General features: G+C 37.3%; 1 protein-coding gene across 5 annotated transcripts in view; it reads left to right on the top strand.

Moving 5' to 3' along the window:
* LOC131354119 (diacylglycerol kinase beta) overlaps window positions 1-17,081 on the top strand; it is an 89,853-nt gene that overhangs the window by 36,863 nt on the left and 35,909 nt on the right. For 3 of the 5 annotated variants that reach the window (XM_058391411.1, XM_058391410.1, XM_058391414.1), the window contains exons 4-21: window positions 52-72; window positions 599-752; window positions 1,678-1,740; window positions 2,129-2,359; window positions 3,612-3,764; window positions 4,656-4,705; window positions 5,068-5,142; window positions 5,851-5,970; window positions 6,137-6,254; window positions 6,551-6,639; window positions 7,134-7,250; window positions 7,829-7,927; window positions 8,023-8,130; window positions 8,231-8,304; window positions 9,444-9,518; window positions 13,129-13,214; window positions 14,434-14,523; window positions 15,898-16,058. In XM_058391411.1, coding sequence (XP_058247394.1) covers window positions 52-72; window positions 599-752; window positions 1,678-1,740; window positions 2,129-2,359; window positions 3,612-3,764; window positions 4,656-4,705; window positions 5,068-5,142; window positions 5,851-5,970; window positions 6,137-6,254; window positions 6,551-6,639; window positions 7,134-7,250; window positions 7,829-7,927; window positions 8,023-8,130; window positions 8,231-8,304; window positions 9,444-9,518; window positions 13,129-13,214; window positions 14,434-14,523; window positions 15,898-16,058 — 1,884 coding nt within the window. The remainder of the gene's footprint in view (window positions 1-51; window positions 73-598; window positions 753-1,677; window positions 1,741-2,128; window positions 2,360-3,611; window positions 3,765-4,655; window positions 4,706-5,067; window positions 5,143-5,850; window positions 5,971-6,136; window positions 6,255-6,550; window positions 6,640-7,133; window positions 7,251-7,828; window positions 7,928-8,022; window positions 8,131-8,230; window positions 8,305-9,443; window positions 9,519-13,128; window positions 13,215-14,433; window positions 14,524-15,897; window positions 16,059-17,081) is intronic. The other 2 variants (XM_058391412.1, XM_058391413.1) reach the window with 2 other exon arrangements.

The raw sequence follows: 17,081 nt of genomic DNA, 5'->3' as shown, positions 1-17,081 counted from the left end.
GAACTTAATTCCCTCTCTGCTTCTATCCTCATCCCTGTGACTGCCAAACAGAAGCAAGATGTTCTCAACCAAGTAAGCCAAAACCCTGTGGGTTTGCATGCTCTGTGCTTCAGTGTGTTTACATGGCCAAACATAAAACATACATAGTGCTTCACTCCTGTTTCATGCACAGGTCATACTGTCTCCTAAATTGTAAAGGTCATAGCCATCTTCTTATATGTCTGCCATATGTTTAATATATTTAAAACATGTTGAGTGTTGTCTAGCACCTTTCATGTCTTGATATATCATGCAACTGTACATCCTTTCTTTTTTAGCAGCAGTTTTTTGTCGTTTTAATTTATTTGGTTTTTTTTTTTCATTTATGGTATTTTATATTGCTCTACAAGTGCAAAAGTACTGCTGTAAAAGGACATCCGTCAAAATAATATATACCTATAATTGTACAATAATTAACACATACACATGAGGTGAGGGCATATAGAAAAAAAAAGGTTAGCCACTACATTAAAAAAAAAAAAGTTTTTAAAAGTTTCTTGTCTTCTGGAATGCTCTATACCTTTCTTTTTCTCACAATATCTTTGTGTGTTGCCTATAGCCCATCGACTATGAAGGCTTCCAGCTCTTCATGACCACCTACTTAGAGAATGACATCCCCGAAGAACTGTGCCAACATCTCTTCACTTCGTTCAAGAGTAAGACTGGAGCAAGCAGTTCCCCTGATATTCCACGTACCGGAGCAGCACTGCTCGGTAAATGCACTTCTTAAATTACTGCTAAATTCTCCATAGCCACTCCATGATAACATCTGCAAATAGCATTGTATTTATTTGCACAGGCTATTGACTGTAATAAGGTGGTATCACCAGTTAAAAGGAATTGGAAGATTAGGATTGGTTATAATATGTGAAAAGTCTAAGATTATCATCATTTCCTAAGTGTACCGATGTCAGGCTTCTCTTTTTATAATCACCAAATGTGCATAAGCGGAATGTTTATGAATCGTAATAACTGAGTAAAAAGCCATGATAGTGCTCTTTGAAAGAAAACTCTTGAAACTTGTGTTTGCACACGGGTCCATATATATTCACTATATTATTAAAACAATTAAGTGTTGGGTGGTAGAAGACCTCGAGCTAAACTGTTAGGAGATTTTCAAGTGGCTGCTCTGCTGGTGTAGGAAGACCTGTTTTGCTCCCTGGCACTGCTTCCTCAGGCTCAGACTCTCTGTTTATACTGGCTGAGTGAATAAACAGTCCAGATGGATGGCTCATGCCCCTTTGCATGCTTTTTTTATTTTTAGATTTTAGTCCAAAAGACCACCTTCTGTTTAAGGGGGTGGGCTTCAAGTCAAATGCCTCACAGCCCCTTGCTCTGTCACGACTTTCTCCATAATGTACAGATTGTACTACAGAGATGGTCAATGGTGCCATCTAGTGCTAGGAAATGTTTACATTCAACATTTTTTCAGCAAGTGATTAATGTAATGATAGAATGTTATTACAGATAAACACTGCATCTCAATACAATACTGCCACTAATCTGCTACAAATTTTCTCCCTCACTGCCATAACAGACCCTTTAGAATGCACCAACATTTTTCATCTTTCCATTTTTCTTATACTCACAGTCACCCACTTTTTCTTTTCTGTCCTTTGTAACTCATTCTTTCTGCAGAACCCAAGTCAATTGATGCAGGTATCTCAATTCAGACAGAGGTGGCCTGCGCTCCTATAACAGGTACCTGTGTGTACAGTGCAACCTGAGACAAATCATCTGTAGCAGCTTTCTTCTCCAGAGATACCGCTTCCCCTCATCATTGTGTTGGTTTTCAGTGTTTTGGCAAATGTGTGACAAATTGTTATGAATTTGTGTTGCTATTTTATCTGTTGCTTTTATATTCTCCATGTTCTACCCAGTGATTAAGTACTGTGCAGTGTTGCTTTTATTTCTGTGCACTGTGGTGTCATTCTTCCCCCTCAGCTCTGCAGCACTAAGACCTCTGAGTCACTCTCCTTACCTGCAGGTTTTTTGCAGAGAGCTCTGTCTGGAAATATCTCCTGTTATTCTCTAGCCTTTGTCACATCTCAGTTATTTCTGTTTCTTGTCTTAATTATTTCCTTCAAAGGGATGAATGGGAAAAGTATTCTCAGTGCTATGGCCAGACACACTCCAGAGCACCCAGCTGGTGTGATGCCAGGATCAGGTGCCACCACCTCACCATGTTCGTCCCGCTCCTCCTCACAACGCTCAGGCACAGGGGGTCACACTCCCCATCGCTCACCCAAACCTTCAGCAGGTAGCAGCTGCAATGCCTTGGCACCCTCCAAAAGTGCCAACTCCCCTCGACTCTCCCCAGGTAATTATCCTCAAATCCAGTTTGTACTATTGTTTTATTTAATTCCTTCATCTTTGGTAGCCATGTTATTCAAATCAGGTTCATAGAGAATGTGAAGCCTCTCCTGAGAGGTTTGAGATGGGTGAAGTGCCATAATTTAGACTTTATGAAGTGCCATAATTTAGAGTAGCCAATCCATGTACTAGCAAGGAGTACAGAGAAAACCAGAGAACCTAAAGGAAACTTATGTGGACAAAGTGTTGAAAGACTAATTGAAGCTCAAGATCACACTAGTGACCCTGCTGTGAGGCAGCAAGGCTATCCATTGCATCTCACGGTTAATAAAAAACATGTTCATGTTCATGACATGTTCATGTCTTTTTCAAGAAAAACAATGCATGCAATATATATAGCATGCAATGCTGGAAGTAGTCTTTTTTTTTACTAAAAGTAGAATGTTCCTTCATCATTTTTATCATTTTTCCTTTATTGAAAGTCTATGCTTTTAGCTCAGTTTCTTAAATGAAAAAATCATATGGTTCACTCTAGTTTTCATGAATTTGTGCATTAAGTGTAGAAGGCAGTTACACAATACACACTTCATTTGTTAAAAGTTGTGGGATCGTTGTTTTAGGTAAATGTGAAATAAGGCCCTGTGATGAACTGGCGACCTGTCCAGGGTGTACCCCTGCCTTTCGCCCTATGTGCGCTGGGATAGGCTCCAGCAGACCCCCGTGACCCTAATTAGGAATAAGCGGGTATAGACAATGGATGGATGGATGGATGGATGAAATGTGAAATAAAATAGCCATGATTTGTAGGAAATGTCAGTGGAAATGAAAAAGTTAAAAATATCAAATTTTCTCTTAGAATTGTTGGTAAATTTCTAAGAAAGGACTCAGAAGGACAAAAATTGCACTGTTATTACTATAAGCATCAACTGAAATTTACCCAAGTTCTACCATCTACAAAAAAAAAGGTTATTTTAATGTCTGTGCCTTGCGGTTTATCTCTTATTTTCATTTGCATTACTTGTGCATTTACCTGCCATTAGGAGGATTTCCAAACTCTTTAAGGGTTTTTTTGTGTTTAGCTCTATTAATATGGTTTATATTGACATGAACTAAGATAAGTTTACTATTTAGGGTATTTTATTTTATTGATATTGAACAATTTAAAGAGTTTGCTTGTCCATGAATAAATGCAACATGATGGTTAAGAGACAAAAGCTTATAATTATTACATGTTCACTGTGTCATGGTTATGTCCTCAGAGCGAAGTCGATCAGACAAGGGGATGTCTCTGAGGAAAAGTCCATCCCCTCAGAAGAGCTCCACTCCATCCTCGCCACAGATTGTCTTCCTGAAAGACATTGTGTGCTACCTCTCTCTGCTGGAGCGAGGGACTCCAGAGGACAAACTAGAGTGTAAGTGTGGGATTTGTGTTTAGTAATACACTCATTAGCTCCCTGGGCTCAATCTTCAGGCTATTATTTATTGAAGAAGAACCATTCAAGCAGAGGTTTAAACCTATATTTTATTGCAGCTGATAGAAACAACCAGAAAACATATCTGGAACAATATGATAAGAAATTAAAAAACAGGACACAATAGAATAATTTGATTATATGCTTTACTCTCCTTAAGTCACTTCTGAACAAAAGGTGAATAAAACTTTTTTTTTTCTTTTTTTTTTAAAGTTTGGATTGTTTAAATTTGTTGATGAAGGCATATTTTACATAACTTTTAATATAATTTAATTTCATAGTAGAAAGCATATGTTTTTGTCTGCTTTTCAGTTGGAATGATGTTTCCTTTCAGTTGTTATGAACTCTTATATTATGCTAAGATTGTAAGGCTTAGGGCCACAATTAGATGTATCCGGTGACTATATTTATTAGACTCTAAATTTGAATGAAGTGTAATATTCACATGTAAGCTTTTCATATATTTAGCTCCTACAGAAGCTGAATTATGTGATGGCTCTGTATGCTGGGCCTCTGCCAGTAAGCAGGAGGAAGGAGTAGGAGGAGGAAAGCTGTCCTTATACCTTTTCATATACAGTTTTCTGTATTGAAGATCAGCTCCTGGCCTCACACAACACCAACCCACTTAAATTCAAATGATTCTTAGAGTTATAGATACCCAGACCTTAATAATTTTAACCACCATTTTAACAAACACGTGGAACAGTGATGCTGTGTTGGGCTCATGAGCACCTGTTCTTTCCACAGGTGGCCTGTGTGTTAATGAAGTCCTTAACATTTACAGGATGGGCTTACTTATCTCTCTTTTCTCTTACTTTTCTCGCTCTGCAGTCATGTTCCGGTTGTATGACACGGATGGAAATGGCCTGCTGGACAGCTCAGTGAGTCAGATACAGTTCTTCAGTTCTAGGTTTATATATATATGTATATATGTATATATATATATATATATATATATATATATATATATATATATATAAAAACTGTGGTCATTTTGGTTCCATTAGCCAGCATCATCAGAGCTCATTCCTTACCTCCATCTTTTAGCATTAGATAGTACCAACTTAGGGAATCTCTGATGCTGTTATTTCTGGTTTCAGTAGATATTTAAAGGACTGCTGACAGGAAATCTAACACAAAATGGCAGGGTCATTCAGAAAGTGAAGTGGTTTCAGACTGCATAGTGCATTTATTATCATTAAATATTAAACTCAATCTAACTTTAGTATAAATATCCACTCAGGAGCTGGACCGTATCATCAATCAGATGGTCCATGTAGCGGAATACCTTGAATGGGACTCAACAGAGCTGAAGCCGGTAAGGCCACCCATGCATATAAATTTCATACTGTATGTATAATATTGCATACATTGTTTTATCTACAAGTATTATAATCCAACATACAGACAGACATACACACAAAAATTGATTGAAAGCAGTTGAAAATGCAAAGTCTGGCCATAACGCTCCTGGCATCCAGACATCCATAAATATTTAATGAAGACTGCGTATGATATCTGGCTAAGTTATCACAAATATGTCACTAAGAACATTGCAGTTAGAGCATTTCATAGGATACAAAAGAGGTTGCAGGCAGATATAGAGGACATTGCTTACACTGACACCATTTTCAGCAATATTGTCACATACTTTATTTGATAATTGTCCTCAACGGAGTATGCAAACTTCTTCCCTCAACTAGGGCAGAAAAGTTGGACTGTTTTGGCTGTACTGGTAATGGTCATTAGATAAATAAATATATCTCAGTTTATTACAGATGCATCAAATGTCTAGTTATTATTTTGTAGTTACTTATATTTTAGCACATATTTTTGATGAGATACCTAGTCCACGAAGAGAAGCAAGTAAAACTAAAATATTTTTTGTTAATGATAATGATTTTGTTAAAGAATGTATGCAGTTTAAGTGTGTGGAACTATCATTTCTGAATAATTCATGTCTGTACTATTCACTTTATAACATGTGATTAATGTCTCAATATACATATGTGTGCTTCTGTTGCAGATCTTGAAGGAGATGATGGAGGAGATTGACTATGACCATGATGGAACAGTCACACTAGAAGAGTGGATCAGAGGAGGAATGACCACTATCCCCTTGCTGGTACTACTGGGCATGGAGACGGTGTGTCAGAGTTTCTCTTTGTGTTCTTCTGTAACTAAAGTTGTAAACCCAGCTAAACTGACATCTGAGTGCTGGATTCACTATTACTCATGAGGAATGTGTGTTAGTTGAGAGTGATTCTTTCCCTTCCCCTCTCACATGTATTGTATCAAACATCTGCTCTCAGAATGTACAAGAAGATGGGCAGCATGTATGGAGACTGAAGCACTTCAACAAGCCAGCATACTGTAACTACTGTCACACTATGCTGTTAGGAGTGCGCAAACAAGGCCTTTGCTGCTCACGTAAGCACCTGATCTGTATGTTGATATACTGTGATGGGGTTATAAAGGAAAACCAGTAAGTGACATTCTCCAACAGGAATATAAATGGAGTCAAGAAGCATGTTTTTTTATAATCATTTTAATTAAATTACTTTATGGTCTTGATTCGAGGTATCCTTCATAAAAGAGCTTTGTCTTTCCATGTAATTTGCCTGACAGCTAGAAATATGATTGCAGATAAGCATAATCTAAATTATTTGTAGACATCTCACTCCAAGCTTTATAAGTAACTTCTCCAAATCACTCTTCTTTGGCAGTATGCAAGTACACAGTCCACGAGCGCTGTGTGTCCAAAGACATTGCTGCTTGCATCAGCACTTATGCCAAGTCCCGCAGACACACCAATGTGAGTAAACCAGATGCACTGTACACTCTAATATGCTTTTACAGTCTGGCATAGGTCTGTTAGTGTGTACAAGAGGTGTTGCTACTGAGCAATAGTGGCTCAGTGGTTAAGGCTCTGATCAGAAGGTCCGGGTTCAAGCCCTATCACCATCAAACTGCCACTTCTGGGCCCTTGAGCAAGGTCCTTCACCCTCTCTGATACAGGGATGATGTATTATGGCTGATCCTGTGCCCTGATCCTAGGTTTCTAACAAGCTGGGATATCTGAATAAAATAATTTCAATGTGCGGTAATGTATATGTGACAAATAAAGGCTTCCTCTGGTGACTAACCTGAATTTTTGGTCCGGCCCACTTGATATTGGATTATTTGAAATGTGGTCCATTACATATAATGATATTTTGACAAAATAAATGGGAAATTAATTTTATTTTAGTTTAGCATATGCTTTTATGTTTTGCGTAGTTTGTAACATTCCATCTTTATTCCCTGCAGGCTATGCAGCATGTATGGATGGAGGGCAATTCTCCAACCAAGTGTGATCGATGTCACCGCAGTATCAAGTACTACCAGGGCCTTACTGGCCTTCATTGTGTTTGGTGTCAAATTACTGTAAGTATATATAACAGTATCCGGTGACTGTTTCTGCTTTGTGTTTGCTTTGACTTGTTTTCTTTGTGCAGTCATTTTGGTTATTACAGGCTTAATTAATAATGATCTCAGTATTTCAGGCTTTAAAGAGAGATGTATTGTTATAGTAATATTAGGTGTATTTTACTAAATATAAAGATTCAGTTTTAATGGTAGTCAAAAAGTTAACAAAGTCAAAAAATAAATATTTTCTGGTTTTAATGATATAGGTAATATTTTATTTCACACTGTTGTAATGTGCAATTTCTTCCTCTTGGTGGCATTATTTCTTTACTACCTTCAACCCCCCCTTAACCTTAGCATGCTCAGAGTAAATAATCCCTAAATTCAATCAACTTAATGTTACATTTTCAAAAAACCTTTTTTTTACACACATGGCAGATGGCAGTGAGGTGGTGATCAGTGGGACATCAAATGTAATTATTTTTTACTAGCAGTGTGTTCCTGTATGAATCAGAGGAAAGGGGTACAGACTTTATTAGCTCAGGCCATTGGTGAGTCTCTGGTTCTTTACTGCAGATTTCTATTTTTATCTGCAGCTCCATAATAAGTGTGCATCTCATGTGAAGCCAGATTGTGATGGTGGAGCACTGAAAGACCACACCCTTTTGCCATCTTACATCTGCCCTGTTGTTCTGGTCAGTCTAGTCACTGCATGAATTTAATGTTTAACATGCTCTAACAACTTGCATGTTGTTTGATAATTGGAGTGCTCTGCCCTTCTCTTGTCCAGGACCGTCACTCTGTAGTAAAAAGAGGAGAGGGCGAGTCATCGCCCAACACCAGTCCTGATGACTCCAACCAGTGCTTTAAGTTCACTGGAGATGGTCAAGCACTACAGGTCAGACATCATAGTGCAGACAGGTTGTTTTCTGATATTTTCACTGACTTTTTGTATTTTAATGTGGATTTACTATCTCTATTCTCTCTCTGATTTTCAGATCACCCCTCTTCCTGGAACACATCCTCTCCTGGTGCTGGTTAATCCGAAGAGTGGTGGTCGACAGGGAGAAAGGTATGAGGCATTTCTGTTTCATTTACTTTTTCATGTAGTGTGATACAGTATCTCTCACAACCATGAAAAACATTTTATTGCCCTGACCATCGTTTTATACCGCAGCATTCTATGTGTTGCTGTGTCATACAATTTTATGATATTATGTTAAGTGATTCCCGGATTTTGGTGGGCAGTATTCCTGCTTTCTGTAATCCTAATGTGCATATTCAGTATGTCTCCCATGCCTATTCTGCTATTCTTGCTTGTCACTCTGTCCTAAATATCATCAAAGCAAACAGGAGGCAGCACTGCTGTTCAAAAAGGATGAATGTAGGTGTTGTTACAGCTCTCACCGCCCACCACACATCCTCAATTTGCCGAGGGACCAATTTGGGATCCAGCAGGAGCGTCACCATAGCAACGCACTTATAAATACCAATAATGGCCCGATTATTCCCTATTATTAGATTCGAGCTCACACAAAGACGTGTTAACTGCCCCAGATCCAAAAAAGAACACTATTTGAACTGTTCCCTTGATGCAAATAAGTCAATGAAGTGGTCATCACTGAATCAAATTTGGTGCCTATTGTATTTTTCCACAGTCTTCAGTGTTCAGTGCTTTGAAAGCTAGCTCTGGAGGTTTAGACTCTTGACTCAGCCCTTATATTCTTTCCAAGTGAAAGAATGGTGTTTTTAATGGTCATAAGTGCTCGGATTATCGCTTCTCCCAACATAATGAGCAATGCCCTAGACTAAAAGCTTTCTGTATGATATGTTTCAGACTTTCAGTCTCTCTCTCTCTCATTCTCTCTGTTTCTCTTTCCCTCTGTTTCTCTGTCTCTCTCGCTCTCTCTCTCTCTCTCTCTCACTCACTCTCTCTCTCTCACTTTCTCCCACCCCTTCTTTCCACTACTGAGACACAGAAAGGAGTAGTGGGAGAAAAAAAAAGTGAAGGGCAATGCAGAGATTTCATTTATCATTTCAAGTAGTACCTGCTTGTCACAGATATTGAAAGCTGCCTAACAATGTGTGTCTCTGTGTGTGTGTGTGTGTGTGTATGTGAATGTATTAGGTGCATCAGGTTTTTATAGAAATCTCTCTATTGTTTTTTATCTCACTCAATTTATTGCAGCATTGTCTGTTTTTCTCCATAAGGGTATTGCGGAAGTTCCAGTACCTGCTTAACCCCAGACAGGTTTACAGTCTAGATCGTGGAGGACCCATGGTAGGGTAAGTCCCCTGAAAGAACACTGAACATGAAAGAATTAGTGAGAACATTTTGTGAGATCTTTTTTAACGGTTTGTGGATTTAGTGTAGACTGAATAAAGTCTTTTTTTTTCCAACAATGAAAACAACAGATGATCCAACTGCCATATGAAACTGGAATGACTGACAGTTGCGTAGGTGTTATGAATTTTCCGATTTTAGCTGCCCTTGCCTCCCCCCTTATCTCACATTAGTAATCTCACAACTCAGTTTGATTTTCTTTCTTGAAAGACACTCACTTTTTATCAAGGTAAATTTTCTGAGCTCATAAATGTGAAATAGCTGATATTAGACATCAGAACTTTATTTATTATGCATGCCACTGATGATTTTCAGCCAAAAAAGATTTCATTTTCAGCCAAAAAATATGTCTTTTTCAATGGAAAGAGAAGAAAGAACACAGATAATACATTAGGCCTAAATCTATGACATTCTTTAACAGTACATAGCATCTTCATGACAGTCATTGGTTCAAACAGTCAAGTCAGTTACAGACATTGGAGTGTACATTTATACAGGGGTTCATGGCAGCTCCTGGGTACCTCAAAGAGTAGAAGAGCAGTTTTTTCTTCACAAGCACCTGCTTGTTTCAGTAAAAAAAAAACATTATATACATTCACTGCAGTTCTGTGTTTTCTTTGTCCACAGAAAGCACACATCACCCCTAAGATTTGATCCAACCATATTTTAGAAGTCATTTTTAGAAGATCTTGTTCATTCATACCATTTTTAGCAAATACACCACCCTCAAACCTGCCTGCACATCTGTAGATTTAAAAGTAGCTGAAATCATAGCTGGAGTAAGCAAACACATTTACTATGACTCACAGAGCCAATGGTAAAGCCCCTGTTGTGCAATTTTATTTTTCAAGCACCCCTGAGTGTACAGAATGTACTTGGGAGAACAGAGATTGACTGCACACTTAAAGCTGGATGAGATATTTCTATATTTTAATTTCCATAAAATCTGCAAGACCATCACTCCGGCTTCTCTCAGGACTAGCTCATAAAAACACCCACCTGTCCCAAGTAAATTACCCTCTGGATCCAACACAATTAAATAGTGTAACTGCCAGGCACTCCACAAATTTGTCTGATGTTTAGACTTTTGTTTAGACTTTTGATACCCTTCCATACAATATCAATTACCAAAATACTACTCATGTTCAGCAGACTTATTAACCATCCATGATAATACTTGAAAATTGATTTAGCACATACAGTACATGCTGACATTGCTGTCTGGGAAACATTCTAGTCTGGTGAAACTAGGGGCCAGCCTCAAACTCTAAAAAGAAACTCCCAATAGAAATTTCATTTCCAAAAGTAGAATTATGTACTGAAAATGCTATGTAGTATAAAGATTGTATCATTACAGTGTGGATTAAAGTGTAGACATAGTACAACTGAGTTGTTTTTCAGACAGATTGGAAATTTTTGCTGACAGTGCTTTAAGCTTCAGAGAAAACTGAACGTCTTGAATCTTTATTCATTCATTCATTCATTCACCTTCAGCAGGTCAGTATTGTGGATCTGAGGCATATCCCAAAAACACTTGGAACATGGGAATTCATGTTAGATGAGACACCAGTCCATTGCATGGCACTACACACACATGCTCATGTATCAAGGTGGAAATTTAGAGGATCCATTCCATGATTTTGGGAAGAGGGTGGAAACCAGAGAACCCGGAGGAAACCCATGTGATGTGGGGAAAGAATGTAAAACACAGCATAGAGTAATCCATGTTTAGAATAGACCTGGGAAGTCTGGAGCTGTGACGTGGCATGTCTGTTATCTTTGATTATTAGGTGACAGAATGTTGGAAGGAATACTACAAACATGTCTATGAGTCCTCCATCTTGAAGATGTTTAATCATTGTTTTCTATGGAATATGTGTCATTGAGTCAGAGATTGAGACAAACATTTATCTGACAGACAAGTGATGAAGCCATCTGAACCATCAGGACCAATATAAATGAATCCATAACAACTTTCTAATGACTAACTCAAAGCATCTGGTATAGAGATTATCAAGATAATGTGTTGCACTGAATATTGTAAGAGCTAACTTTGTCATCACATGGTCCTATGTTGCTCATAGTATGACACATTAGCAAATTAGAGCACTTCACAGAAACATTAACCCATGCGTGTGTGCGTACACACACACACACACACATACATACATGTTATGCTTCAGTACATTTTGTACCTCTGAGTGAGTTGTTCAACAGGGCATTTCATTCAGGAAAAAAACAAGAACAAAAGGTGAAGTTGTATCACAGGAGTGCAGCCAACCCATTCTCTCCCACATGCTACCCCCACCACCCCTTACACACACACACACACACAAACACACACTCAGTCACGAACAAAGCTGTGCTCAATTTGAAAAAGCCATTCAGGGAAAGAAAGGAGAGGAAGATACTGAGAGCTGCTCAGGCAGTGAAGTAGGATAGCACAAGAGACCTAAAACTATAGATTAAAAAATATAAATATAGCAGAAATGTGTAATAATAGTTTATTATGAGTAGCAAGCGTTTTGTAAATAAAGCTATTTTTATAAGTACACATTGTAATTGTTATTTGGAAGTGGATATGACATTTTTAGCAATCTTTAGCTCTCTTATGATTTTACCATCGGAGCCATACTTCAGCTTTAAGCAGGGAATTGAAATTAGGAAGAGATAGTGTTGCATGTTATGTCATACCTGTAGGCGTTTTTTTACTCCAAGACTGTGTGACTAAGACTTTCCTGTCGATTGGACCTTGGAGCTCATGTGTCTCTTGTACCAGGATACGCAAGGTGTATCCTGTGCTTGGCTGAATTTATGCAGAATAAGGTGAATTGTAATGCATTGTGAATACAGATTTCCAGGTTGTTTTCTGCCTAAACCTCAGCAACAAACTCTGTACCTTTCAAACAAAACACATCACAGCCACTTTATCAGTGTTTACCACAATGTAATAAACACATTGTTTATTGTCTTTTATTGTGGGGCCACATGTACAGTCATTACGGCCAATCCATGTTTCCACATAATAATACTTCTTCATAATCATATTGGGATCTTTTCAAACTTTTTTTTTATTTCAATCTGTTTTATTCCCTGTGCACGGTGCATTATTCATTAAGAGTGGGAGGAGTGGGAGTTTTTATCATTTGGTATATGCCTTTTATATATATATATTTATTTTATTTATAATATATTATTATATTATTATATTATTATTTTTATTTATATATATATATATATATATATATATATATATATATATTTTTTTTTTTTTTTTTTTTTTTTTTTTTTTTGTATAATATATGCTCAAAATGATCAAAATCGTATGGATCAATTTTTCATATTTATGAAACTCTTAGACTGGTAGTGTAAAATTAATAAAATTATAATAATAATAATACATTTAGATTAATATATTTGGCTGTTGGAATTAAATAGATTGGTAACAACTATTAAATTATACCATGTATATTATATATTTCAAGCCCCCATGAAAAAAAAATGAAGACCATTTTCTTCCTGACCTTCTGAGTTATTTCCTTTGCCTTCCAGATTAAACTTTTTCCGTGATGTGCCTGACTTCCGAGTATTGGCCTGTGGAGGAGATGGAACAGTGGGCTGGATCTTGGATTGCATTGGTAAGTGTAGCGTTTAAGTTTTTATCATTTGGCATATGCCTTTTTTCAATGCTTCTAACAATTGAGCCAAGCATTTGCCAGTTAAGGCCATGCCCATTGGCTTAGCAGTGACAGCTTTGTAGGATTTGAACTTAAACCTTCCTATCAGTTGTCCAATGCCCTAATTCACATGGCTAATTTGACTTTATATTATTTGAATCTAAAATCTAGGTTGAGCTTAACTATTTTAAATATTGTCTCACATGTTGTAACACAGATGTTTTAATTATGACGAATGATTTAAACATTAAAGCTCAATGAGCTAAATTGAAAAAAAAATTGCAGGAGTCTTGCACATATAATTGTAGTAGCATTTAATGGTTCTAAAAGGATTATAAATTCATAAATTACCTAGGAAGTGTGTACACTCATCTGTGACTTCTTTCATAAGACTGAGTGGTGGATAGCAGTGAAGAGATAATGGCCTGCTTTTCCCCCCACTGACAACCATGCTGATGTTAATGGGTAAGCATTACAGAGGAGCCAGCATGGGGGGTGATAGACAGTGCCATTAAGTGCTGATTTAGAATCAGTTTCATCTGATCCTGGATCGGTGCTTTTGAGCTGTTATTCTCATGGGAGCCAGTGAGTGTCCATTAGTAGAAGAGCAGGAGAAAGCCAACTTTGTTGAAGTAGCCTGAGTGCTGATTTAAAAGCACCTTCATTGCTTCTTTAATGGCAAAAACGGACTTTTAATTAAATCAGCCTGATCCTCGATCAGCTTTCTGGAGTTTCTGTTAGTTCCTCACCCACATGAGCTTACCATGCATTAGAAAATGGCAGACGATGGTTAGTCTCTGTGGTTAGGCAATAAATCCATGGCATATCAACAAATGCAAGATCTCAACAGGCCTTGTGCAAACAGGACAGAGAGCCAAACTAGGATGATCATTAAATTAAGAAATACTGTGTATACTGCCCTCCTGGAATAAATAAGAGAGACACGCATGTCCACTTTCGTTTGCCTTTTAGGATTATATGATTTACTTCATGCCTTTGTGGACTTTTCCTCTCTAACAAAACATCATTTGTTTTATGTATACTGTATCTAAACAGTGAAAAGTTAAAACTGTTAGGATATAAATGTTGTATTTTACAGTAAACACTGTAAGCACTCAGAATGCATTCAAGTATGTTTGGAGTATTTGTAGTGTTTCCTCTCTTCTATGCTATTCTCCAGATAAGGCTAATTTTGCCCGCCACCCTCCTGTCGCCATCCTACCACTGGGTACTGGGAATGACTTGGCACGCTGCCTCCGCTGGGGTGGAGGTGAGAGTCACCTTTATATGTGCTTATGTACTGGGAGGTATTTCCCTCTGGAAATTATTCAGGTTACTTTTACGTTAGTGTTAAATTTGCACTTAGTATTATTTGTATAATAGTATTATATATGTAATATTGTTTAGTTTTACTTTGATCACATAAGTCTTTTACTATACATAGCTCTAATCATGCAAGGTATATGCTGATATTGACAGAAACCTTTCACATAAAATGGCATAGGAAACAGGTATAATATACACACACATTGTTATTTATTATTATAATTATTATTATTATTATTATTATCATCATCATCATCTTCTTCTTCTTCTTCTTCTTCTTCTCTTCTAAATTATATATATAATAGGCTACAGTGATTTAAAGTAAAAAAAATAAAAGTTGTTAGGCAGTTTTGTATTGGTGGAGGTTGTGGAATAATTACCCTATTACATCATGTCCTTGTTTCTAACAGGAATGAGTTGTTGTGTTTTGTGTGTGTGTGTGTGTGTCTGTCGGTATACTTTTTGCCTTGGCAAGACTAGCACTATGATATACTGTATAACCACAACCTGACTCAATCTGGTTGAGTAGTGGAGTGAAAACTGTAATGTTTATTTGAAAGTTTAAATGTATACCATCATTAATGTTAATGTTAGTAATTAATTTTAATAAGTCTATGTGATTTGTGGTTCCGTGTGAGTGAGTCTACATTGGACTGTGTTCTGTTCATAGAGGAAGAATGAGCTCCAGGTGTCATCACATGTCAGACCAGACACACAGGGTTGCCAGGAAAGTGGCAATATTCTGGTTTCAGTCACAGTGTGTTTGCCCTCGTTAAGATATAACACCTCCACCTGGTGAAGTAACCCCCAGTGTCTGTGCCCTACTCACTACGTACAGTAATATAAGACAGCCACACTGGGGAGTCTGTCTCTAGGCAGAGAACGTCAATCACATCATCCACGTAGTGCTGACATAATGACCTTGTAGTTTGATTCACTTGTCTCTTGCAGCACTCCAATTTTTTTGCATCCCGATATTTATTTTAATTTTTTGTCCGCTTGAGTCTCTTGATGGTGCTATAAGTCAAATGTGTAAACCTGCTGTTGTCATTTTTGCATATCTCATTTGACACATACACAAAACCGCAGACACAAACTTCCCATGGCATCTAGGAGCTGTGGTTCATTCTAATTCCTCTGTTTAATTTTTAATCAAAGTAACATATAAATGAAGGTGGCTGTTAAAAAGTTGAAAGCACCTCCATGTTTCATTATAGATTTCATTTGAGGATTGAAAAACAAATGTGCTCGTGTGTGTGCATGTTTACAGGTTTATCTGTTTACCTCTAACCTACTTCTTGTGTATTCTGTTGTTCAGGCTATGAAGGAGGCAATCTTCTCAAGTTCCTCAGGGACATTGAGCACAGTAGTGAGGTGGTACTGGACCGCTGGAATATTGACATTTCCCCTGATGACAAGGAGGAAAAAGGAGACCCTGTGCCATACAGCATAGTCAATAACTACTTCTCCATTGGAGTGGTGAGTTCTTTTATACACTACTTTTATTTCTTATTAAAGACTTGCTTTACTCATACAGGCATAGAACTCCAAAAGGTCTAGATCAAAAAAGATTGTTTGTACCACGGCAGATATCACAACATTGCCAAAAGAGCAATTAGCATTTTCCAAAATAGCAACACAACAGAAATGGATCAGGCAAAGAAAGTTACCTAATTGTGCATTAGGATTCAAATCTGAATTAAGATGATTTCAAACGGTTTTAATTGCCACTCATAAAAAGGGCAGCTATTTGGATAGTTAACAGTTCCTAGCAGCCTGCAGTTATTCTATTCAGAGCACTCTCTCATAGGGAAATAATCTCTTTTAGTTTGTAGTGTGGAGTTTTTTTGAAGAGTGTATAGTTACTAGTAATTAGATCAATGTCATTTGTATTTCTTTTGCAAGGCAATTTCAGTAGATTGAACAAGTTATATCACTTGAAAATCTGACTCCTTTTTCACATTTTTTTTATCCAAAAATTTGGAAAGTCTAGTAAAATCCAGGTAAAACCAGCATAAATAATTAGCAGCCATTTCGTATTTACCTGTACTAGGGACAGCTGGTGTTTAATCAAGGTTTTGGAGTCAGTTAACCAACACATTTCTGATTACACAACTTTTAGGTGTCTATTTTATCCACGTGAAGAACTTCATTTTCACATTCCATAAATAACTTTATATATTTTTACGCACTTCCCACAGGCTGTAGTTAATTCATCGTCAAATGATATTTGTAAGTTTATGAGATATCATTATGTGTTCATTAGACCTAATGGGCATTTAATGGGATACTTACCATATGTAATGTTAAAGGTAAGCATCATTACATTAGAGGAATAATAACTTGCCCAAACTTGAGCAGCATGATTTCCTGTGGAATGGAGAAAATAAGAAAATAAGTAGCTGGCACTCAGTTACTTAGCAACCACACTGTTCATTGCAATGTTATAAATGCCATTTGTTCACAAGTTTGGTGGGAAAAGATCAAATTGATGCTAACCTA

Source organism: Hemibagrus wyckioides, linkage group LG06 (genome assembly GCF_019097595.1).
Source record: "Hemibagrus wyckioides isolate EC202008001 linkage group LG06, SWU_Hwy_1.0, whole genome shotgun sequence".
In the NCBI taxonomy this organism is placed as follows: Eukaryota; Metazoa; Chordata; class Actinopteri; order Siluriformes; family Bagridae; genus Hemibagrus; species Hemibagrus wyckioides.
This window is presented reverse-complemented; position numbering and strand designations above follow the sequence as displayed.